Source organism: Trichechus manatus, unplaced genomic scaffold (assembly GCF_000243295.1).
Source record: "Trichechus manatus latirostris isolate Lorelei unplaced genomic scaffold, TriManLat1.0 scaffold00019, whole genome shotgun sequence".
Lineage (NCBI taxonomy): Eukaryota > Metazoa > Chordata > Mammalia > Sirenia > Trichechidae > Trichechus > Trichechus manatus.
Window position 1 is genome coordinate 24267238 of NW_004443955.1, and position 25165 is coordinate 24292402.

Sequence of the window (25165 nt, forward strand, 5' to 3'; positions counted from 1 at the left end):
CTGCAGCTCTTAACACTGTGCTGCCAGGGCTCCATACGCAAAGATATATTTGCATATATATTAGTGTTACAAAATTATGAAGCTGTAAGACAGTATGAATTTTGATTATTAGTATTTAAAATAATAGTTTAGTGTTAGCGTTGAGAAGTGGGTTGCTTTTGGCTGGAATATAGACCTGCTTGCATGATTAAAAATGAAGAAGGCAGATTATAGGAATTTTATTGATCAGTATCTTTATATGACAAAAGATCAGCCTGACTGAAATGCAAAGTAATTTTAAATTTCAAACAATTGGTTAATATCTAGTTAATTCAGTCAGTGAAGTCAATCTGTGTCTGTCAGTGTGAAATGAATTTAGTTTATGTTAGAAGTGAAAATATTTCTCAGAGGCTTTCTGTTCATATTACTTGAGGTACTTTGAGGCATCTTTTAAAGAAAGCTTTATAAAAGGAGGCTGGTGAGCCAGTTTGGAGACCTGGGCTTTATCCTGAGGGAGTGGAGAGTAGCTGAACATTTCTCCACCTAGAAGAGATAATGAGTGAAGTTCCTAGGTTAAGTAAACAAGGGTGGAGCTATTATGTTTTTATACCTCTTTTTATCAGTGGTCCTTTTGAGCCTTAGTTGTATTGTAAGTGATCGCTTAAGGACCATTGAGCTAGAAATTTGGCATAGCCATAGCATTAGCTTTTAAATTTTTTAGTTTCTCATCCAGTCATCTTAAATGTTTAAGCAGTAACAACTGCATTATAAATTTGATCATCTAATAGGGCTCAGTTGGCCTGATTCAGTGTGATTAAGAGAAACAGGCAGATTGTTTACAAGCAGGGTCCGTTAGGAATTCATTCAGTCAACATTTATCGAGCACCTAAAACAGCCAGGCACTGTTTTAGGCAATGGGGATATAGCACTGAATAAAACAAATATGGTTCCTGACCTCATGAAGCTTACATAATAGTTGGGAGGGGTCAGGGCACTCAGATAAATAGATAAGCAAATAGATATATACTGTGTCAGATAGTAAAAAGTGCTGTGGGAAAAAATAACGTGCAGGGCAAGATAAGTAAGGATAGTTGGGGCAGGGGAGTTCATATTTTATTTAGGGAAAGACCTCACTGATAAGGGGACTTTTGAAAAATAGTGATCATTAGCGTTAAATAAGGCAGTTGTTTATGATTATCCTGTTTGATCTTCACCAACTGTATACAGAAAGTACGTGGGACAGATAATGTTGATCCTTCTGTGGCTCTCCTTGGACTGGAGTATAAAGACCAAAATCCTTAGCATTCCTTTATGTCCTTGTCTCCTGTTTATGTGTCCTCTATGCTCAAACCATGGTACATTACTCCTTGAATGTGCCATGTTTGCTCACTTCTGTGCCTTTGCACATTCTTTTCTTTCCTCTTGAAGTGACTTTACCTCTTGTCTGCCTGGTCAACTCCTACATGTCCTTTGAGATTCATATCCGAGTAGCTTTTCTAGTCTTCCTCTGGCCAATTTCCTTTCTCTTCTGTTGTGTCATAGCGCTTTTCATATGCGCTTGTTTATAGTACCTGTTATATCACTGTAACTGTTTTTTGACATGGGTTTCTCCTGCTAGACCTGGAGTTCATAATCCAGTTTCTGTTGATGTCTTGGAGGGGAGGAGGTGTGAACCTCTGCAAAATACATGCAAAGTTTTGTGTATATATTTTTCTTTCTTTCTGGGGAGAGGTATTATAGCTTTCATCAGATTGTCAAAGTATGTGCTACTTTAAAAGGTTAATATGAGACAAGGGGTTGATAAACTATGGCCTAACACAAATTTGGCCCACTGCCTGTTTTGTAAAAAAGGTATTATTGGAACACAGCCATGCCTATTTATGTATTGCCTGTGTCTTACTTTTGCACTACAACAGAATTGCATAGTTGCAACGGAAATTAAATGGCCCACAAAGCCTAAAATATTTCCCATCTGGATCTTTATAGAAAAAGTTTGCCAACCCTAGAATTAGACTAAAAATGGTCCCTACATGTTAGAGACCCTACTGTCATCCTTTTTGTAGCCTCAGTGTATATATAGACCGAGACTGTACATTTCAGTGCCTAGTCCTGAGCATTTAAACAAACAAACAAACAAAAAGTTTGGTGCTATATGGCACAGTTTTCCACCTCTTTCTTGGGTCCAGAAACCACAGTGAGTGTAGAACAAGTCACCTAACTTCTAGCATTCCCTTTATCCTAGGACAGGGGCTTGACAACCTTCTGGTGAACCGATTTGGATTTTACCAAAGCCCGATTACAAGTAGTTGTGTAGCCAGGAGTACAAGCCTCTTGGAGACAGGTGTGACCAGCCTGCTTTCTTTACAAGTGACATCCCAGAAGCAGCAGCAAATGGGAGTAGGGTGTGGTGGCAGCAATACCTAATCACCATATACCCACGCCTCGTTCTAGTGCTGCTGGGTATAGGTGCATATCTGCCACAGGAGAAGCTTTCAGTGTGCTGCTCCTAAGACTTGCCAGGAGGAACTGGCAGAAGCGGGGGCCGTGGCTCCTGGGAGAATAGTATTCCCCAGCTGTCCTTGAGGGTGGAGGCCCCTTATCCATCTGTCTGGCATTCGCTTTGTCTACTCGGTATTTTGTATCTTCACAGAGAGATCTCAGCAAGTTATACCCAAAGCATCTCCAGGAAGGAGTTGGGGAGGAATACCGATTTGAGCCTCTCTTTTTGCCAGATGCTTTATGTAGATTTTTAGGTAAGGGGTGGAAGGGTGGTACTGCTGGCTCACTAGTTCAAACTGCTATTGTGTTTCATCTGCACCACTGTTAACAGCCTACCAAGTGGTCTTCCTGCGTCTGTTTATTTGCTAGGTCTGTCCTCAGAGAAATCATAGGGGTTCTTTTAAAATGTGAATTAGATATTTCACTCTTCTTTTCAAAACTCTTCAATCTCTTGACATCACACTCAGAAAAAAATGCAAACTCCAAGCTCATCTGCTATCTAGTGTGTTTATTCACTTGCTCCCCCACAGTGACCTCTCCTGTGTTGTTCCTTGAACATGCTGAATTTGTACTTGGTATTCCATTGGCCTTGAACACTTTCCTCATCTTCCCTTTAACTTGCATCTTTATTCATTCAGATTTCAGCTCAAAGGTGACTTCCTCAGAGTAGCCTTCCCACACCTTCCTATCTGAAATAGTCTCTCACCGCTACTTCAGACGCACTTTAACCCTTTACCCAGTCTTATTATTTCCAATAGAACTTTCTCACTGATAATTGCTTCTTATAATTTCATTATCTTACCTGCTAAAATATAAGCTCCCTGAGGCCAGGGGCCTTGTCTCTTTCATGTTTGTACCCTAGTTCCTGACAGTGCCTGATAAATGTTTGTTGATCAGTAAATATCCTAATGAATGAATTCATTTTACTGACAAAGAAATTAAGTTTCTAGAGGTTATTTATCCAGGTCTGTAGCTATTAATAGGAGCCTTTGTGGCACAGTGGTTAAGTGCTTCGCTGCTAAACAAAAGGTCGATGGTTCGAACATACCAGCTGCTGTGTAGGAGAAAGATGTGGCAGTTGGTTTCTGTCAACATTACAGCCTTTGAAACCCTATGGGGCAGTTCTTCTCAACCCTGTAGGGTCACTGTGAGTCGGAATTGACTGGATGGCAGTAGGTTTTGGTTTTACAGCTGTTAAGGACTGATGCTAGTAATCTTATTCTTGAACCTGTGTTGTTCTACTTCACTAGCCTGTGTCCTGGCAGATGCTGTACTGAGTAGCATGTTGCCTTTAAGAAATAGTAAATGCTAAATAATATCGAAAGTTTGTATATATGTATCCTTTGTAATGGTGTTAATTGCCCAGAACTAAGCTATTCTGAGAACTGTACATACTACTTTGAGGAATATATTATTAAAGAACCAGTAGAACTGAACAGCCCTGTCCAGTGATTTAGGGTTTTGATTTTTTTTTTTTTTTTCTTCTTCTGGTAGACCTTTTGTTTTCTAGCCTGATGGCAACATCATACATTTATGTTAGTTCTTATTTTAAAGTGGCTCAGGGTACTTCTTTGCCATGACTCTGCTGAATTAATTTGCCTTGTAAGTTAGGCAGCACAAATGGAATTTGTGTGTCCTATAAAAGTTTGTGATATTCTGCTTTTGAATGAGTTTCAGCGTAAAGAAGGCCAGGGACTAGCACTTTAGGGTGTTCACAAAGATAGAAGTAGGAGAAAGCTATTTCTTTGGGGTTTGCTAATGTTATATGACATTTCGTAAGCTCTATCACATCTAGTTTTAAAAACTCTCAAATCTGACAGCTGTTCCCTTATTGATTTTGGATTCATTTTGTAGCCTTTGTCACATTCTCCCACATGTTGCTCATATTCTTTGTCCACTAGTTGCAGCCATCATGTCAAATAGAACTTGAAATCAGGCAAGAGAAAATTCTTTTTCCTCTGGCTCTTTCCGATGACCTGTTTGTGAGATAAACCTTCCATAAACCTCCCTCCCTTGACTTGCTCAGAGCAGCATTGAGTGCTGCCTCTAATCCCTGTAGTACCTGATCCTTGCTTTTCCTTAATACACTTTTTTATACAGCTGTTAATTATTGCTTTATCTATCTTTCTCCCTTAAAAGACTGAGACTCAGAAGGGCAAACAGCCTTGTCTTTGTATCCTCAGTGCCTACCATAGTACTTAACCTAAGTGCTTAACTGTTGCTTATTTAACTGAAACCAAACCAAACCAAACCTGTTACCACTGAGCAACCCTAAAAGACAGGGTAGAACTGCCTCATAAATTTTCTAAGGCTATAATCTTCACAGAAGCAGATTGACGTATCTTTTCTTCTGCGGAGCGGGTGGAAGGTTCGAATGCCAGCCTTTTGGTTGGCAGTCGAATACTTTAACGACTGCGCTACCAGGACATTGTTTAACTAAAGGAAGTGATACACAAGGGCAAAGTTAATATTTGCTTATTTGTAGCATTTTAAGTTTTATTTTTTCAAAATAAGTGAAATGTTTTTGGTTCAGTCCAATAAATATTGATTGAGCACTTGCAGTAGTCAGGCCCTCTGAAGAGATGTTGTTTGTACAAAGATGAGCCAGATATAATCTCTTCCCCAACCTCATTTTACTCAATTATTTTTTGGGGGTTAGATGGTTGATTGCATGTTGCTGTCTTTCAAGTGATGTGATGTTATTGTCGTTGGGTGCCATTGAGTCGATTCTGACTCACAGCTACCCCAAGTGAGAGAATAGAACTGCCCCATAGGGTTTTCTAGGCTGTAATCTTTATGGAAGCAGTTCGACAGGTCTTTCTCCCGCAGAGCCCCAGGGTGGGTTTGAACCACCGACCTTTTAGTTACAACAGGGTGCTTAACCATTGCACGACCAAGATTCCTTCTAATTTCGCTTTGGAATTATTCTTTTGATACTATAATAATTGCCACCTCGTGAAAAGAATTCTTCGTAATAGTGCTCAGTATTTACTTAGTGTTACTTAACCCCTTTGTTTCAGTTTCCCCACATGAACTATGGATATAAATCTTATAATTTTGATTTGAGGAGGCTTGTGAAATTCCTTAAAGTTTCTTGAATGAAAAGTAGTTATTGTTACAATTTCATAATTCTGGGGCCCTGTAAGCATGTTTTAACCAAATATATATGCCCACAGGATATAAAAAATATTCTCAGGAATGTAACCTAATTTTGCATCTTTTAACTTTGGATATTTGGTCATCTTCTAATTACTTGAGCAAATGTTGCTTGGAAACTTTTATTTTGAAATAATTTCAAATTTACAGAAAAGTTTTAAGGATAGTACAAAGAAATCCCATATATACTCCTCACTTATTGACTTGGTTAGGTTCCAAAGACCCAGATTGTTTTGCAAAAATCAGCTTTATATGAAAATGGAGGATGACCACATCATTAGATAACTCCAGATTACTTCATTACATAACCACCAAATTACATCATTACATAACTGCCAAATCACTGAGAATCATGACCCAGCCAAGCTGACATATAACCTTAACCGTCACAGCCGGTGTTACTCTAGCCTCATTTGTTACTGCCAAATGAATGTCGTTAATGTGCAAAATAATTAGTAGATTTTTTACTATTGTTGTAAATGCGAAATGTTGGATCACAAAATAGTCAATAAGTGCGGAGTAGGTGTACCTTAAACCCAGATTCACAAACTGTTAACATTTTGCCACATTTGTTTAATCTTTTTTTTTTTCCTGAATCATTCGAGTAAGTTGCAAACATCATGCCCCTTTACCCTACTGTGTATTTCTAAAGAAGAAGGATATTCTGTTAGGTAACTAAAGCACAGTTACCAAAACTGTATTTTAATATTGATACAGTGTTAAGTCTGTAGACCCCATCCAAATTCTGCCAATTGCCCCAAACAATGCTCTTAATAGCAATTTGTTTTTATCGTTCAGAATCTGATTCAGGATCATGTACTCCATTTAGTTTTCAGGTCTTTTTAATCTCCTTTGGTCCAGAATAATGCCTTTATCTTTGTCTTTCATGAGTGACAATTTTGAAGAGTACCAGTTAAAATCATCAAGTTGATTCTGACTCATGGTGACTCCATGTGCTCCATAGGGTTTTCTCTAACTGATCTTTTGGAAGTAGATCGCCAGGCCTTTCTTCTGAGGCACCTCTTGGTGGACTGAAACGTCCAACCTTTCAGTTATCAGTGGACTGTGTTAACTGTTTGTACCACCCAGGGACTTCAGACTTCTTTTTTAAAAAAAGCCCCTCAGTTTGGGTTTGTCTGTTGTTTCCTCATGATTAGACTGAGGTTATGCAGTTTTGTTAGGAATACTCCCCAAGTGATGCTGTGTCCTCAGTGCGTTGTATAAGGAAGGAGCCCTGTGATGTTAGGTTGTCTCATTATGTATTGGTATGATGTTAATTGTTTTGATCACTTGACCAGGTGGTGTCCGCCAGGTTTCTTCACAATAAAGTTACTATTTTTCCCTTTGTGATTTATAAGTGAGCAGATTCTTTTTAAAATAGCTTAAAAAAAAAGTAACCCATCTTTATGGTTAACAAAAAAAAGTAACCCATCTTTATTGTAAAAAAAAAAATTAGAAAACACAGAAAAGCATAAAGAATATAAATATTGCCTTCAGCCGCCATCTAGGGATAACTGCTCTTAAAGTTTTGGTGCCTCTTTTTCTTTCTTTTCAAATGTATATATTGGGCACCTGCTACTTTTTGTGCTAGACAAAGGGAATATCTCAGCAAATGAAACAGTCTTGCTCTTATAGAGTACTTCTATTCTGATAAATAATAATAGCTGCCATTTACTGAACATGCATTATGTGCTGTGCACTACAATAGTTGCTTTACTTTTATCAGTTGTTTGTTACAGTAACCCTGTGAGGTAGGTATGATTATTGTCCTCATGGAACAGACAGCTTGAATAACATACCTTAGGTTAAACAGCTAGAAAGAGCTGTAGCATACTGTGATTCAAACCCAGGCTGACTGGCATCAGAGACCATCTTCTTAATCATTGAGGTATACTTACAAAGTTACAAGCAAAGCTTTAAAGTTAGAAAATGAATTGACTGAAAGGGATGATAAAACTGACCTCCTGTGAGCAGAACTACGGCAGTATTGTTATCCATGACCTGAGATGCTTTGTACTTACCTAGGGTTTTCTCTTACGGCGAGACCTCCACTTTTACTTCTCACAAGCAGTCACCTCTCTTGATTGACATACCCTTTCCTTGCCTGTGGAAATTCTCCCCTTCTCTCTTCCCTTCCTTCTGCTGACCTGTTGTCAATGGTGTGTTGGTTAAAAAAACAAATAAATCAACCCTGATTTGTAGCATTTGCCAAAGTTCACTAGTGTAAATACTCCCACAGTAGTTGATTTCAAGCTACCAGTGTGACATCACTGAATGAAGAGTCAGCACACGATTAAGCTGGGAAGAGATATGTAACATAAAACAAAAAAAAAAAACAAACAAACTCATTGCCATTGAGTCGATTCCGACTGATAGCAACCCTATAGCACACAGTAGAATTGCCCCATAGGGTTTCCAAGGAGCACCTGGTAGATTCAAACTGCCCACCTTTTGATTAGCAGCCGTAGCTCTTAACCACTATGCCACCAGGGTTTCCATATGTGATATAGCACACCATTACAGAGAATTTCTACCATACAGAGACAATAGATATAAATAACCCAGAGAGAATAAATGTAGTAAAGAGTATGAGTTTTGAGTATTTCTTACATTTGTTTTTGTAATTTATTTAATTGTAAGCTTATGTCTTTTAATTTTTAATAATGGCTGTGTTTAACAACTAGCTCACAAATTTCTGAAATATGTTAACATTTGGCTCCTGAGAGCCTGTACCACCTGGCTGTAGCATACTACTGCAATTACTTTGCTGCTGACTGAGCCCACCGTCAAAATCTTTGTGGCTGACACTGTCTTGCTTTCTAAGACATCAGTGCTATCCCTTCTTTTACCATTCCTGTCATAAAACTTAACTATCTCATTCTTCTAATCTCTACATTTTTCCCTGTTCCCGAGCCCTGTTTTTCTACCCATCCCCACGCTGTAATCCACCTTTCCCCATCCCTCAAATTCCTCTCCCTTCCTTATTGCATTTCTTCCCTAATCAAGTTACTTTCTCTAGTTAAAGGAAGATATCATTAGTATCTTGGGGCCTGGAGAGCCTCTCAACAGATGTTGGGTCTCGTGTGGAGAGGCAGTCTTTATATCTAGAAAAGGAAGATATATTCTTAGAATTCCAGGTTAAAAATTTAAGTGAAAACATTTTTTAAATTTATTAATAAATGTTAAAGGTGATTACAACACTATTACTGTGATACTTCTGGTATATAAGTGAGCTAAAGATGGGGAGAATTGAGACCATAGCTACCATTTAAAACTCTTTTTATTGACAAAAAGTGATTGATCAGTGGCATTTTGGACCACAACCCATTTATATTTGGGGAATCACCAAGATGGGGTCTAGTGTAGATGGCCTTTTCCATCAGTTCTTGGGTCATCTGTCAGCAAAACTAATTAGGATCCCATAAAAACTGTAAAGTTCAAGGATATATTTCTCATAAATCAAAAAATATGGAATATGTCTCTGTATGGATAGCCCTTGTTTTCTTGAGTTTAGATTGTTGGAAAGCTGGCGACCTAGACACATTCTTTTCCTAGGGTCAGGTCAAACTAAAATTAGTTATTAAGACTGTCCTGGAAGTTGCCCTTGTTAATAATTTCTCAGTTGTAGTTAGACACGTGACAGGCTTGTTAACTGGCAGCCACTCTGGTTTATCTATTTATTCCATGGGGCTGGTCCTTCCCTTGAGCTTCAGTGTCATTTACCAGGGAGTCTCTTACGGAGGGTATGATTAAAACGACAACTACCTACTGTAGAATTCTTCTTTAGGTCTGTTTTTCATTTTCATCACCACTCTAGTCGCTTAATCTTTCAAGGCCGTGTCAAGTCGTACTAGGTACTTGGTACTACTGCAGGAAGATAGAAGTCACGTGACTGGAATGCAGCGTAAGAATGTTTGTTTTGCTCTCAGTGACTATCAGAGTGCAGAGAAAGAAAAGTACTGTCAAGAAAAACAAGTGCTTTAATTCCAGGTGTTTTTAGAATATAAATTTCAAGTAGCTTTGAAATGAATGAAGCGTCTATATTCCCTTTTACTTCATATTTTGGGCATAAAGTAGTGTGACCTATGTTAAAAAAAACAAAGCTATTAAACAAAGCGATGAAAGTGATTTAAAACTTGTGTTTGTCTTGGGAATGAAAAAAGAGGCTGATATTGAAAGATTTGTTAAGAGAATTTGTAACTGTTTATTAGCCATGTCCTCCTGGGTGTTTCTTTTGTCACTTCAGACTCTAACATGTTCAAAACTGAACTTTTCTTACCCGTCACTGTCTCCCAACAAATCAAAATAGTAACTGCGCATTTTCTTAGCTTCCTTATCTGTTATAGACATTACCATCCACACAAGTGTCCTAACCAGAAACCTGATAATATCCTCAGGTCCTTTTTCGCCTCAGTCTAACTGCCAGATTCCATGAAGGCAAGCTCTGTATCTCTTTCTGGTAGCACCACTGTCTCCAAATAGAATGTGTTTAATGTTTTCCCAGTGAATGATTAATAAAACAGGAGGGCTGGAGATGAGTTTCCTTGTCTGATACCTATAATTGCCCATCACCAGGTACTTATTGAACCTGCTAACAGCCTCTGCTTTGTGGTCAGTTTCGGCTGAATTTAGAAGGAAAATAATGCAAGGTCCATGTTCTCTCAGTTTCGGTCTTGTGAATCCCCATATATCTGAATCTCTAGAATTGATTGGTTCACTTCAAGGAATAGTTTTGATATCTCTTTTCTCTCTCCTCCCTAAATTTCTTTTGGCCAACTTTTATAGACTGAGTGCCAGTAAATGTTGTAATTTAGAAACCTTCAATTTCCTATGTGACTCATTCCCATCAAGTTGATTCCAACTCATAGTGACCCAATAGGGCAGAGTAAAACTGCCATATAGTATTTCCAAGGCTGTGTAGTGCAGTGGTTAAGGCACTCGACTGCTAATGGAAGGGTCAGTGTTTCGAAACCACCAGTGGCTCCGTGGGAGAAAGATGTGGCAGTCTGCTTCCATAGAGATTTACAGCTTTGGAAACCCTACGGGGTCACTATGAGTCGGAATTGATGGCAGTGGGGTTTGTTTTTTTGATTTTTTAATCTTTATGGAAGCACACTGCCACATCTTTCTCCACAGCGCTGCTGGTGGGTTCGAACCTCTGATCTTTCAGTTAGCAGTTGAGAGCTTAATTAACCACTGCGCCACCAGGGCTCCTTTTCATGTGTGAAAACAGCTCAGTTTGTTTGAGATGTTTTCTTAAATTCTTACTTTGGCTATATGAATTTAAATCACTGGCATTAAATGTCTTGTATGTTAGTATGGGTGCTGGTGATTTTGAATTAGCTATGACTTTTTAGCTGAGGGGTGTGTGTGTGGGTGTGTGTGTGCGCGCGCGCCCGTGCCTGTGTGTGCACACGCGCATGCAAGCAGTGCACACACACGTGCAGTCATGCATGCTTCTGAGGTAGAGAGAAAAGACAAAGGACTGTGCAAATAAGTAAAATAATTTGTGCTTAGTAATATTGAGTCTTAGGGAATATTTCTTTTGCTATATCACATAGTAGAAATAAGTCTTATTTTATGAGTGCAGGTTAAGAAAAGTATAGAACTTTGTATGCATTTGGTTAACCAAACTGGTTATTAATTGATATGTTGAACCTTAACTGACACACATTTTAAATGGTTTCTTTGTTTCTTTATAACTGTAACATTAGGGATATGGATAAAGTATAATTGTGTTTTAATTTTTTTATCAGAGCACAGATACCTGTACAGGTCCTAAGCTAAGAACTGCAACTACATTTACAGGTCTTAATGTAAACAATTTTTTCATTAAAATTTACATTTTAAAGATTAAAAAAATAATAGGACCGAAAAGTTAGGGAGAAGAAAAGTGGCCGTTTAAATCCACATTGCTAATTGAATAGACTGACTTTTAATGCAAGAAATCACGTGACTATTCTTTTAATTCTAATATTTTATTACTGCTCATTGTTAGTTTTTTTGATTTGTTTGTTTGCTTTCTATTTTTAATTGAAAAGGTGATACAACAAAACTGTTAGAATTCTTTCTTGGAGGAGCTCTATATATTGTTAAACAGTGTAATGATTTCCATTTTTGCATTTACTGTTTTTCTCAACCTTTTCATTTAGCATTTTGCTATAAATAGATTTCTGTGTTTCAACAAGTTTTTCATAATTATTTATAGTGCTTGCATAATATTTTTGTACTATGATGAACTGAGTCATTTTCCGCTTGTTAAAAGATGAGGAAACATTTTCCAGGATGACAGATGTTTGGGGACTGGTCAATACTAGATTCAAATCTCAGCCTTACCATTTACTATCTTGTATGCCTTTGGTCATGTTACGTATACTCTCTCCATTTCCATTTCTTCTTATGTAAAATATGTCCACTGGATTCACTTGTAGGTTGGATTAAATGAGATGATTTAGGTATCACTGGGACAGGCATTCAATAAATGTTAGTCTTTCTCTGCCATATCTCCCTGAGTATTTGAAAAGGAGAAGATAACTGATAAGAAAAACAGCAACATATGTGTCAGCAATTCACTGAAAAAAATACAAATGAGTAATACAGAAATTGCTCAGTCTTACTAGTTGCTGGTAAAATGCAAACCAAAATAATAATAAAGTACCATTTTTACACATTAACTATGAAAAATTAAAGAATAATAAGATCCAGGGATGGTTAAGATATGGAGAGAAGAGCTCTCATATACATAGTATTGGGTAGGTAAGTTATCCTAACCTTTTTAGAGGACAACTTAAAAATACTGTAAAAACTAAAATTTAACTTATCCTTTAACTCAGCAATTTTATTTAAAGTTATTTGTATTATAGAAATACTTGCACATATGTACAAAGATACATGTTCAATGATGTTACTTACAACATTGTTTTGTATTAGTAAAAAATGACAAACCACAGAAAAGTCCACTGGTAAGAGAATGGTTAAATAAATTATGTATATTTATTAAGTGGAATCCTGGAGGGCCAACAAAAAGAATGAGGTAGATCTATATATATAATCATGAAAAGATCATTAAGATTATGTTATAAATTGCAGATAGCAAAGACACAATATTGTGTGTAGTTCACATTTATTTTTAAACGTTTAATTTGGTATTTATATATTAAATATATATACATGTGTAAATTCATAGAAAAATGACTCGCAGAGTGAATATCAGACTGTAAATATGGTTGATTATCTTTAGGAAGAAAAGTGCAGTTGGCTGAGGACTGTGAAACGAGACTTTGGATTTTTCTCTATAAATTTATTACTCCTTTTGAAATAAAAAAAAGAAAAATGTCACCAGCAGTGACATTTTTGAATACCCCTTTGCTGGTATTCAGTACTACTAAAAATTTTAAAAAGAATTTTTAGAAGTTTTGAAACCGTATATTAAGAGTATTTTGCTTGTCTCTTATTGTTCTCCCAATTATAAAACAATGAGCATATAAACTATATAAATATTAAGGTTTGGGGTTTAAATACCCCCTCTCCCCAGGCCTGTTTTTATGAAACTGTTCAAAGACTAGAATGAAATCTGAAGCACAGTGACTAACTAACTAACTAAGATACCTGTTTCACCAGTTTTATGTTTAAATCCCAAGAACTACCCTCAAGTCATAAGATAAGAGAAACATTATTAAAATGGCTAAAATATACTCATATCTATTTTCTTTTGACTCTTATTTTATGATTTCTTGGCCCTAAAGCAGGGGTTCATAAACTAAGATCTATGGATGGGCCACTTGTTTTTGTAAATAAAGTTTTATTGGAACACAGCTGAATTCATTTGCTTATGTATTGCCTGTGACTGCTTTTGTGTTACACCAGCAGAGTGGAGTAGTTGTGACAGACATCAGCTACTAATGCAGGGGTCAGCAAACTTTCTGTAAAGGTCCAAAGAGTAAGTATTTTAGGCTTCTGGGCCGTACAGTCTCTGTGACAACCATTCAACTCTGCCATGGCCTATTCTAGTGTGAAAGCCATAAACAGTATGTAAACAAATTTTCTTGGCTATGTTCTGACAAAAACTTTATTTATGGATATTGAAATTTGAATTTCATACAATTTTCGGGTATGAAATATTCTTTTGAATTTTTTTTTATTTGCATCCAACCATTAAAAAGTGTGCAAACCTTTCTCAGCTCATGAGCTATGCAAAAACAAGTGACAGGCTGGATTTGGCCCATAGGTTGTAGTTTGCCAACCTGTACTCTAAAGAATAATGAACCTTTGAACTGTCATTTGCGATTTTTTTTCAGGTTATAATGGTATTTCAGTATCTTGAGACATTGACTCTTCTCATTTATGCTACAGATATTCCACCTGGTTATGGTTTATCATGCAAAAAGAGATTAAATATTTTACCAGCCTAAACTTGTCAAAAATATTTCCTAGAACCAATTCTGTGAAACACACAAACTACCTAAATTGACTGCAGAAGAAATAGAATATCTCAGTAGATTTATAAGAAGTGAAGAGATTGAATCAGTAATCAAAAAACTCCCAACGAAGGGAAGTCCAGAACCAGATGGCTTCACTAGTAAAGTCTACCAAACATTTAAAGAAGAATCAACACCAATCCTTCTCAAACTCCTCCAAAATAATAAAAGGGATGGTAGCAATTCTAACTCACTCTGTGAGGCTAGCTTTACCGTGATACCAAAGCCAAATAAAGACACCAGAAGAAAACACAGACCAATATCCTTTATGAAAACAGGTGCAAAAATTCTCAATAAAGTGCTAGCAATCCAAATCCAGCAGCATATTAAAAGGATTATATACCATGGCGAAGTGGGATTTACCCCAGGAATACAGGGTGGTTCAACAGAAGAAAAATCATTGTAACGTACCACATTAACAAAATGATGGAAAAGAACTACATGATCAGTTTGATTGCAGAAAAGGCATATAACAAAATCCAGCATCCTTCAGTGATAAAAACACCAGCAAACTAGGAATAGAAGGGAAATTCCTCAACATGATAAAGGGCCTTTATGAAAAAATCCATAAGATCAGGAACAAGATGAGGATGCCTGCTGTCTTTGTTATCTAGTGCTGCTATAACAGAAATATCACAAGTAGATGGATTTAACAAAGAGAAATTTATTCTCTCACAGTCTAGGAGGCTAGAACTCTGAATTCAGGCTAGAACTCTGAATGCCAGCTCCAGGGGAAGGTTTTCTCTCTCTGTCAGCTCTGGGGGAAGGTCCTTCTCGACAATCTTCCCCCTGCTCTAGGACCTTTACAGCGCAGGGATCCCAGGTCCAAAGACGTGCTCCTGGCTCTACTTTCTTGGTCATATGAGGTTCCCATGTCTCTCTGCTCACTCCTTTCTTTTATATCTCAAAAGAGATTGGCTTAAGACACAACCCAATCTTGTAGATTGAGTCCTGCCTTGTTAACATAACTGCCAATAATCCCATCTCATTAACATCATAGAGATAGGATTTACAACACATAGGAAAATCACCTTAGATGACAAAATGGTGGACAGTACTGGGAATCATGGCCTAGCCAAGTTGACAGATATTTTTGGGGGACACAATTCAATCCATGATACCTGCTTTCACTGCTGCTATTCAATATTGTACTAGAAGTTCTAGCCAGAGCATTTCAGCAAGAAAAAGAAATAAAAGGCATCCAAATTGCAAAGGAAGAAGTAAAACTATATTCACAGAAGACATGATCCTATATATAGAAAATTTGAAAGATTCCACAGAAAGTTCCTAGAGCTAATAAATGAATTCAGCAAAGTGGTAAGGTACAAGATCAACACACAAAAATCAGTAATATTTCTATACACCAACAAAAAACAATCTGAAAAAATCAAGAAAACAGTCCCATTTACAATAGTATCTAAAAGAATGAAATATGTAGGAATAAATTTAGCCAGGCAGGTGAAAGACTTCTACACTGAAAACTATAAAACATTTCTGAAATTAAAGAAGACCTAAATAAATGGAAAGACACCCTGTGTTCATGGACTGGAAGACTTAAAATTATTAAGATGTCACTACTACCCAAAGTCCTCTACAGATTCAACACAGTCCCTGTCAAAATCCCAGCGGCCTTTTTTTCCGAAATGGAAAAGCTGATCCTCAAATTCATATGAAATGGCAAGGGGCTACGAATAGCCAAAACAATCTTGAAAAAGAAGAACAAAGTAGGAAAATTCATATTTCCCTTATTTCAAAATCAAGCTATGGTAACCAAAACAGTGTGGTACTAGTATAAGGATAGACTTACAGACCAGTGGAATAGAATTGAGAGTTCAGAAATAAACCCATACACTTACAGTTAATTGCTTTTTGACAAGAGTGCCAAGTTCATTCATTCAGTGGAGGAAAGAATATTCTCCTCAACAAATGGAGGTAGGATGATTGGATCTCCACATACAGAAGAATGAAGTAGGACCCATATCTCACACTATATATGAAAATTAAGAACTAATACCATAAAAGTCTTAGAAGAAAACATAGGAGTAAATCTTCAGTATCTTGTTTTTAACAATATATTCTTATATCTGATAGCAAAAGCATGAGCAACAAAAGACAAAATAGATAAACTGGACTTCATCAAAATTAAGAACTATTCTGCATCAAAGGACTTTATCAACAAAGTGAAGAGGTAGCCTACAGAATGGGAGAAAATATTTGGGAACTATGTATCTGATAAAGGTTTAATATCCAGAATATATAAAGAACTCCTACAACTCAACAACAAAAAGACTAACAACCCATTTTAAAAATGGGCAAAGGATGTTTCTTCAAAGAAGATATATAGAAATGGCCAATAAGCACATGAAATTCTATTAGTCATTAAACCAAAAACCAAACCCATCGGGTCAATTCCGATCCACAGTGACCCTGTAGGACAGAGTAGAGCTGCCCCATAGGGTTACCAAGGAGCGGCTGGTGGATTGGAACTGCCGACCTTTTGGTTAGCAGCTGAGCTGTTAACCACTGAGCCACCAAGTCTCCCATTAGTCATTAGGGAAGTGCAGATCAAAACTGCAATGAGATACTACTTCATACCGGGTAGGATGGCTATTATCGAAAACAGTGTGGGTGAGGATATGGAGAAATTGGAACCCTTGTGCATTGTTAATGGGAGTGTAAAATGGTGCAGCCTGAGTGGAAACCAGTTTGGTAGTTCCTCAAAAAGTTAAATATAGAATTAGCATATGACCCAGCATATGGTATATTCACAAAAGACTTGAAAGCAGGCACGCAAACAGATACTTGTATACCAGTGTTCATTGCAGCATTAGTTACAATAGCTGAAAGGTGGAAACAGCCCAAGTGTCCACCAACAGATGAATGGATAAACAAAATGTGGTACATACATACAATGGAATATTACTCAGCATAAAGAGAAGTGAAGTTCGGATAGTTGCTACCATAGGGAAAACATTATACTGAGTGAAATAATCAGACCCAAAGGGCAAATATTATATGATCCCATTTATATGAAATATCTAGAATAGGGAAATGCATAGAGACAAAGTTTATTAGTGGTTACCAGGGGGAGAGGGAAGTGGGGAGTTTTTGATTAAAGGGTAAACTGAGTTTCTGTTTGGGGTGATGAAGCAGTTTGGGAAATGGATAGTAGTGATGGTTGAACAACATAGTACATATAATTAATGTCACTGAATTGTACACTTAAAAATTGTTAAAACGGCAATTTTTTTCTTTTATTTACCGCAATATAATTAAAACGTATTTCTAGAGAGGAACTATATGTAGGACTAACACATAATTCTAAATGGTTACTCAAGTCAGTGATGTAATTCTGCTTACTGATATTCCTTGTATTAGGGTGTTCTGGAACTCTCCAGTTCAACATTCATGTTAATAATTAGCTTTGTAACAAAATACTGCTTATTTGGGATTGTAGTTTCTTTGAACTTCTTATATGTTGTATGCAACAGATTTGAGTACTACACAAGATAGAAACTCAGGTCTTTGGGAAATAATTTAACTCTGTGTTTCCAGAATTGACCTACTGAAGCATTTCTGCTATTAGACTTAATCCTAGGTTTGACTTTATAAGCTTTGGTTTTCAATGTTGAGTAAAATACTACCTTCTGCTTAATAACTTATGGCCACAGGGTGGCATGGTTCTCTTGTGGGCTTTATTATGGCTAAAATGGAAAGGAAACAATGCTATTAAGTGATGAGAATTCTCTCCTCTATTTATTGCTAAAATGACTTGGCTTTCCTTAAATTGGCTTTTTGTAGTGCTTTTCATAATACTACAGAATGTTTTAAAATCTTATTTATGATTACAACATGAATTACATAATGTTTAGATTGGGAGAATGGTAATTAGGACTGTATTTCACAGAATATATTTGATTTAGCCACTTGCCTCAATAAAAAACCAGTGTACGTAAACTGCTAGAGGAATATTTGCAACCAAACGAAAGAGATGTCTTAACTTCGAAATAGTTGCCAAATCATGGGAAAAGTTATAGGCACAATATTTTTGTCTGTTTTTGTGGGTTTAATGGGGGGTGGGTGATTTAAGGAAGAGCAGAGATGCCAGATGGTCAGCAAATTGTTAGAAAAGTGGCCTTCCATCTGAATGGGTTGATAACATTACCACAGACTGAGAGCTGAACATGTTCCAAGAGCTTTTATATATTAGCTGTAAGGAAGGAAGGTGTTACCTCCACTTATAAGGAAACTGACTTGGGATTTCAGGATTTAAGTAAAGTCGTTATAGGTGGAATTTAAACCCAGATTTACCTGGATCCCAAGCTCATGCTCAACATACCATTTTCACACAGGCCTCTTACAGGCTCTGCTGAATTCATATCTTTGCTGGGGAAATGGGGGAAATTGGTATTTAGAGAATTATTGCTGCATCTGGAACACAAGGAACATTCTGAGTATGAGGATGTAACTATTAAATATACCTTTCCATCCTCTGCCTTATTTTTGAATTTTCCTAGATAGCTGCCCTTTTTACACACTTATTAAGTAAATTATACAAACTGTTCTCTTGTTAGTTTACTTGTTTGTCTAATGATCTCCACTACAGTAACAGTGAGCTTATTTTTACCTTCATTCTGTATTCTCAATGCCGAGAATACTGCCTAGCACATAATAAAACAAAAACCAAACCCACTGCTGTCGAGTCGATTCCGACTCATAGTGACCCTATAGGACGGAGTAGAACTGCCCCTATAGAGTTTCCAAGGAGCGCCTGGTGGATTTGAACTGCCGACCTTTTGGTTAGCAGATGTAGCGCTTAACCACTGCGTCACCAGGGTCTCCCTAAGCATGTAATAAGTGCTCGATAAGTGTTTGATAAGCCTACTAGAATGGGAGCACAGGTTAGATGATGTATTTGATTTTCTCGTAAATTTGATGTTTCGTAAAGATAGACTCCCAAGAGAAACCTTCCTAATGCAAACTTGCTGTATCTTCTTCTCCTTTCCTAGGGCGATTGCGTTGTTACAGTATTGCTTGCTGAAGAGGACAAAGTTGAAGATGATGTAGTTTTTTACTTGGTATTTTCGGGTTCTACCCTCCATCACTGTACAAGCACTCGGAAGATCAGTTCTGATACATTGGAGACGATTGCTCCTGGTAAGTATTTGAGTGGAATCTTTACTTATGAAAAATAAACATGATCTTATCATGTTAGAAAATTATACATAGTTCATGAACACTTTTATTCTATGTTCATTGGTATAGCGTGGTAGGAAGAGTAAATCAGAGTCATCTATTATTATCAGATCTTTGTTTTAAATGCATAGATACTGGATTTTGTTTATATCTTGCTTGTTCCACAAAAATCAGAGCCTAACTAGAAATAGGTGAGATAAAATGATGTCATAAATTGAAAGATAAAAATCAGAATTAGCAAAAATACTAATTTATTGGAGGCTTGACATTTTTGGGAAAACTAAAACATATATGAAAGAGACACGTTCTCACATGGCTACCATGGTATGACTGCAGATTCGATTATGAATTTACTGGCGGCAAAAGTAAAACACAGTTACTAACAGATTTCTCAAAATGTGTGAGGGAGAGACTTACAGAATCTTTTATAAAAGCTGAACTTTCCCCAAATTGGAAATGATAATTTATGGTGGAATGAGTGCTTAAAGCTCTTATAAGTTTAACAGAATTAAGGGGAAAATGTTTACTTATGAAAAATTCTTTACAAAGTCATCACTACTTCCATCAGAAACTTCTGATAAAGTAATCACTATCTCTTGGCCTATCCCAGCATCTGAAGATACTGATTGGGGTTTAGGGATGAGCTTCTTTTCTTAACTGATCTTACTTCCAAGTTAACAATCAACTACTTTTCATCAGAATGCAAAAGAGGGCACATTTAGGGTGGAACCCCTTTAAAAAAGTTGTCAGTTGAACTATTTTCCTTTAGAGAATAAAATGGATTTAATTCTTACTGAAACATTTTTAAACCAGTATTTTATATAACACTAATTCTGCTTTGCTGATATAGATGAGTGTAAAAAAATGTTAATTTATGAAGCACTTTTAATACCTTGTCTTTCTGATGTTGGATCAGATTGCCAGTTTTTTGTTGCTGTGCTATTTTATATAAATTAACTTAGTGTCTGGTACCCACCAAATCCTGAAAATCATACTGCATTCAACAATTGGGATTAAGACAATTGAAAGCTGTGTTTATCTTCCCACTTGGGAAAAATGATTTTGAAAAATACAAGATGTAAAGATTCCTAATAGTTCCTGGGAATATTACACCCCACCCCCGCCCCCCCAATTTTTTTTTTTTAAGGATAGGAAATGTAACAAAGAATTCAGGATAGATACTGATTTCTTTTCTAAAGAGCATTAGGTACCTTTCTTTGTAACTTAAAGCCCCAGTCGTCTTGTTTCCTGTGATGTGTATCTTGTCAGAAAGGCTTATCTGGAACTTGAGGTTGGCTCTCTAGTAGGTGCCATCCAGTATCACCATTGCTAAACACGTATTAAGTGTTGGTGATGGCTAGAAGCAGCTCAGCTAGGTGGAATCAGTCCCTGACTGGGGACTCTTATTAGGAAAAGAATGGAGATCGTTTTTATAAACTTATTTCTTCCTGCATTTAGGAACCCTTTAGGAGTTAACGTTGTGTGTGTTTGTGTGTGTATACATATATATATGTTCACATATGCGCATACACACAGAGCATATAAGTAGATATAAGGAGAAAGGACAAGTGTGAAGAAGATGTGACTCTGGGTCATAGATACGCTCTTCAGTCACAATCCCCAGCAGAATCCAGCCTTTTGGGTGGAGAGGGATGTAGCTGGCAGCTCCTACACCCTCACTGGCAAGATACTTAAATTAGGATGGATGGGTAGGCATTTACTGTCCTTGTATTCACAAACCCACTATACTTGTATGACAGCCTGGAGCTCTACATTTATACCAGATCCTTATACAGTCTACCTTTCTGGCCTCTTGTTTCCATTTCTTCCTTTGTCTTTGTTTCTAACACCTCCTTATATATCCCTGTGCCCCTCTTTTCTAGCTGCACCTATTGCTGAGTATCCATTTGGGCTTACAGACTCTTAGTAGCCTTGCCCTGCTGACCCCAACTCACCAAATGGATGTTGTATTCTGCTGCTTTCCTCTAATTTGGTCCAAATTCCCAGAAACACTTTCTGCCCAGTTTGCTTGGGGCCTGGAGTCCTAGTACACTCCTTCTACTTCATTTACTACTCATCAGCTCTCCTCTCCTTAAATTATGATCTTACCCACTTCCCGTATTCTGTATCGTGTTTATGGGGCCAACTCCTGCCCCCCCCCCACCGGCTTGAACATTTTTCTACTGCCCACCTGAATTCAGTCAGGCTGCAGATATGAGGGGCCTAATTACAGCATAGCAGTGATTGTGAGGATGGCGCAGGACCCACCAGTGTTCCGTTCTGTTGTCCACAGAGTCTCTGTGAGTCGGAACTGACTCGATGGCAACTAACAATAACAGTAATCACGGCAGAGGTGACACAGGATTAAAGTCCTTGGAAGAGCCTTCTGTACAGGCATCCCAAATATAAGACAGCACTTTAACATGTGAGCCTGAGATATGTAAGGGTACCAGTGAGGTCCCTAGTTGGTGTATTAGGAGCTCTGTTCGCTAATAAAGCAAAGGAGCTACCTGAATAGACCCTACTGCTCTGGTCGTCATGGATGAGATTTCTTTCTGTTTCTCTGTCTTTTTAGCAGCTGTCATCTGAATTAGTTGAGTAATATGTTGTGGAGAATAAAGCTAGGGTCTTTGAGGGTTAAGTTAACTTTGAATTTTTTTACTTATATCATGGAGCTAATTTTCTAGCCTAGAATTAAACTGCTTTAAATCTGCTTTCATGTATTTGTTCCTTCCCTTCCTTCAGGTCTTTACGCAGATCCCCCCCCCCCCCTTACATAAATATACACCTGCTGCTTCTCAGCACTCCTTACCCCCTTCCCCGCTTTATTTGTCACCATTGCATTTATCACCATCTAACACAGTATTAAAAAACAAAAAACCAAACCTGTTGCTATCAAGTCGATTCTGACTCATAGCGATCCTATAGGACACAGTAGAACTGCCCAGTAAGGTTTCCAAGCTGGTGGATTTGAGCTGCTGACCTTTTGCTTAGCAGCCGGAGCACTTAACCACTGTGCCACCAGGGCTGCAACACACTATGGGCCTTATTGACTTTCTCCCTGCCCCTGCTAAACTGTCAGCTTTTGAGGGCAATGATGTGTGTCTGCTTTGTTCACTGCTCTTCTAAACTGGAAAATGTTTCCACTGTATTGAAATTCATTCTGGCCCCGAGGAGCCACTCTTCTAGAAAGGTTATACTCATACTCCCCTCCCCCTACACACTTATTTTTTTCTTTAATTAAAAAAAAACAAAAAACAAACCACAACTCTAAAGGTGTCTCTGGCTTCTGGAATCGAATTCTTGGCCTGGGGCATGAGTCTCTCTTTGCTTTCCATTGATGACTTACGTGCGTCAGCTAGCTACATTGAGCCTCAGATTTCCTGTCTGCTGGCTGAGGGCAGTGTCAGTGGTTGAGATTCTTCATGGGAAGTTTGCACAGTGCTTTGTGCATCCCGGTTACTGGGTGAATGCGCATGGTCTTTTTGCAGCAGCTGCTGCCTATAGGGATGTCCCTGCACCATTTCTGCTCATGTGAAGACAGGCTCTGCAATTCCTAGTCCTTTTAGCTGGCCAGGGAAAGAAAAAGAGCTTTGTGTCTTGTTCTTGCTTTTAATGTCATGTTTCATCCAGATCGTTGGCTCTCATTTTTCTTTGAGGTCCCTGCATGTTTCACTGTCAATGTTTTATAATATTTTAATTTTTACTAAAACCAGATGATTGATTGACCTTCAAAAGGCAGCTACTTCTTAATGCTAGTCTGTAACCTTTTATTATTTGGAGTGGAAATAAGACATTTCTAAATGGTCTGCTAAAAAAAACTTTGGCCTCAAATATTGCGATTATAGTCCCATTTTTTTTTTCTCTTTACTTTGCTTTTGTTGCTTGTTTTCTAATGAGAAGGTTACAGTGGATTGTGTGGTTTTACAAATTATTATAAATCAGTTGTAAAGGCTTTTTAAAGTACTCTTTTCTTGGCTTATTATCATCATAAGGCTATAGATGTATAGTACGATTTCTCTTTTTTCAATAGAATATGTAAAAGAGTAGAAACATCTTAGGGGACAGGTAGTTGGAGACTTTGGCTTTCTACTTTATCTGCCTGCAATTGATTGAATGGTTTACAGTGACCATTTTACTTTTATAGTATATAGTTATTTTTAAAAATATTTTGAAGACTGAAAAGAATGTCCTCTCTTTTGAAAATAAAGCCATCTTTGTGCTAATTAACACCAGAGAAGGATAAGCAAGTTTTATAATAAAATATTACATTTATTTTATAAAAAAAGATTTTTTTTATTATGCTTTAGATGAAGGTTTACAGGACAAATTAGTATCTTATTAAATAGTTAATACACATACTGTTTTATGACATTGGTTGCCAGCCCGTGACGTGTCAAAACTCTCCCCTTCTTGACCTTGGGTTCCCATTTCCATTCGCCCAGCTTTCCTGTCCCCTCCTACCTTCTCATCCTTGCCCCTGGGCTGGTGTGCCCATTTAGTCTCATATACATGGTTGAGCTGTGTGTATTATTGTTTGTTTTATGGGCCTATCTAATCTTTGGCTGAAGGGTGAACCGCAGGAGTGACTTAGTACTGAGTTAAAAGGGTGTCTGGCGGCCATACTCTCAGGGTTTCTCCAGTGTCTGTCGACCAGTAAGTCTAGTCTTCTTTTGTGAGTTAGAATTTCATTTTTCTCCAGTTCTGTCCGGGACCCTCTATCGTGATCGCTGTCAGAGCAGTCGGTGGTGGTAGCCGGGCACCATCTAGTTGTGCTGAACTCAGTCTGGTGGAGGCTGTGGTAGTTGTGGTCCATTAGTCCTTTGGACTGATCTTTCCCTTGAGTCTTTGGTTTCCTTTTGTCTCTGGTTTTCTTCATTCTCCCTTGCTCCAGACGGGCTGAGACCAGTGGAGTATCTTAGCTGGCCACTCAAAAGCTTTTAAGACCCCAGATTCTACTCACCAAAGTAGGATGTAGAACATTTTCTTTATAAACTATATTATGCCAATTGAGTTAGATGTCCCTCGAGACCATGGTCCCCAGTCCTCAGCCCATTAATTCGATCCCTCAGGGTGTTTGGATGTGTCTATAGAGCTTCCATGACCTTGCCTCGGTCAAGTCGTGCTGACTTCCCCCAGAAAATATTACATTTAAAGTATCTATGATGTGGCTGGTTCAGTAATGTAATTTGCTATAAGTTATAGCCTGAAATGGAAATACACCTTTAATAACAAAAGGTGTTGCCTTTGTAATAAGTAAAAATAAAATATCCTCATTAGTATTTTCTCTTCCTATAAAAAAACTCGAACACAAAAAAATCTCATTTTAACTAATCAATAATTTCTCTGTAGAGTTGAAGCTAAAAAAATTTAAAAGACCTATATAGAACAGGTAAGCAATGTAAAGAAACCTGAATATCCTTGCAAGATATTTCTTGGGGAAATATGGACTACTACTTTATTGTTTACTTTATTAATTAAAATGTGTATCTAGACCAAGCAAACAGTGATTTCAGAATGAAAAATAGGACAGGATGTTTAGTGGATACTGCTTTCTATTTCTGTGGAAGGCTTTTGATGCAGACTCTCTCATAAAATGAAACTTTTTTTCAGTAGGTCTGCTATTTATTTTAGAATTCACAACATGAGTTATTGTTTGACAGGAAAACTGCAAACATTAACCCAAAATTTGACTTTGCTCTTTAGTATTTTTCTTTTCTTTCTTATTCATCAAAAGGAAGATACTATACAAAGTAGATTTGTCATTAAAAAAAAAAAAAGGAAAGAAAGAAAAGTACATTTACCATGACCAGAAGTCCTTTTGAATTTAACTAAAAATCAGTGCGTGCAGCCTGGGC

The 25165-nt window shown here is 37.4% G+C and overlaps 1 protein-coding gene across 3 annotated transcripts in view; it reads left to right on the forward strand.

Moving 5' to 3' along the window:
* AKAP13 (A-kinase anchoring protein 13) overlaps positions 1–25165 on the forward strand; it is a 391580-nt gene that overhangs the window by 124645 nt on the left and 241770 nt on the right. For all 3 annotated transcript variants that reach the window (XM_023727887.1, XM_023727889.1, XM_023727888.1), the window contains one exon: positions 19121–19268. In XM_023727887.1, the coding sequence (XP_023583655.1) occupies positions 19121–19268 (148 nt within the window). The remainder of the gene's footprint in view (positions 1–19120; positions 19269–25165) is intronic.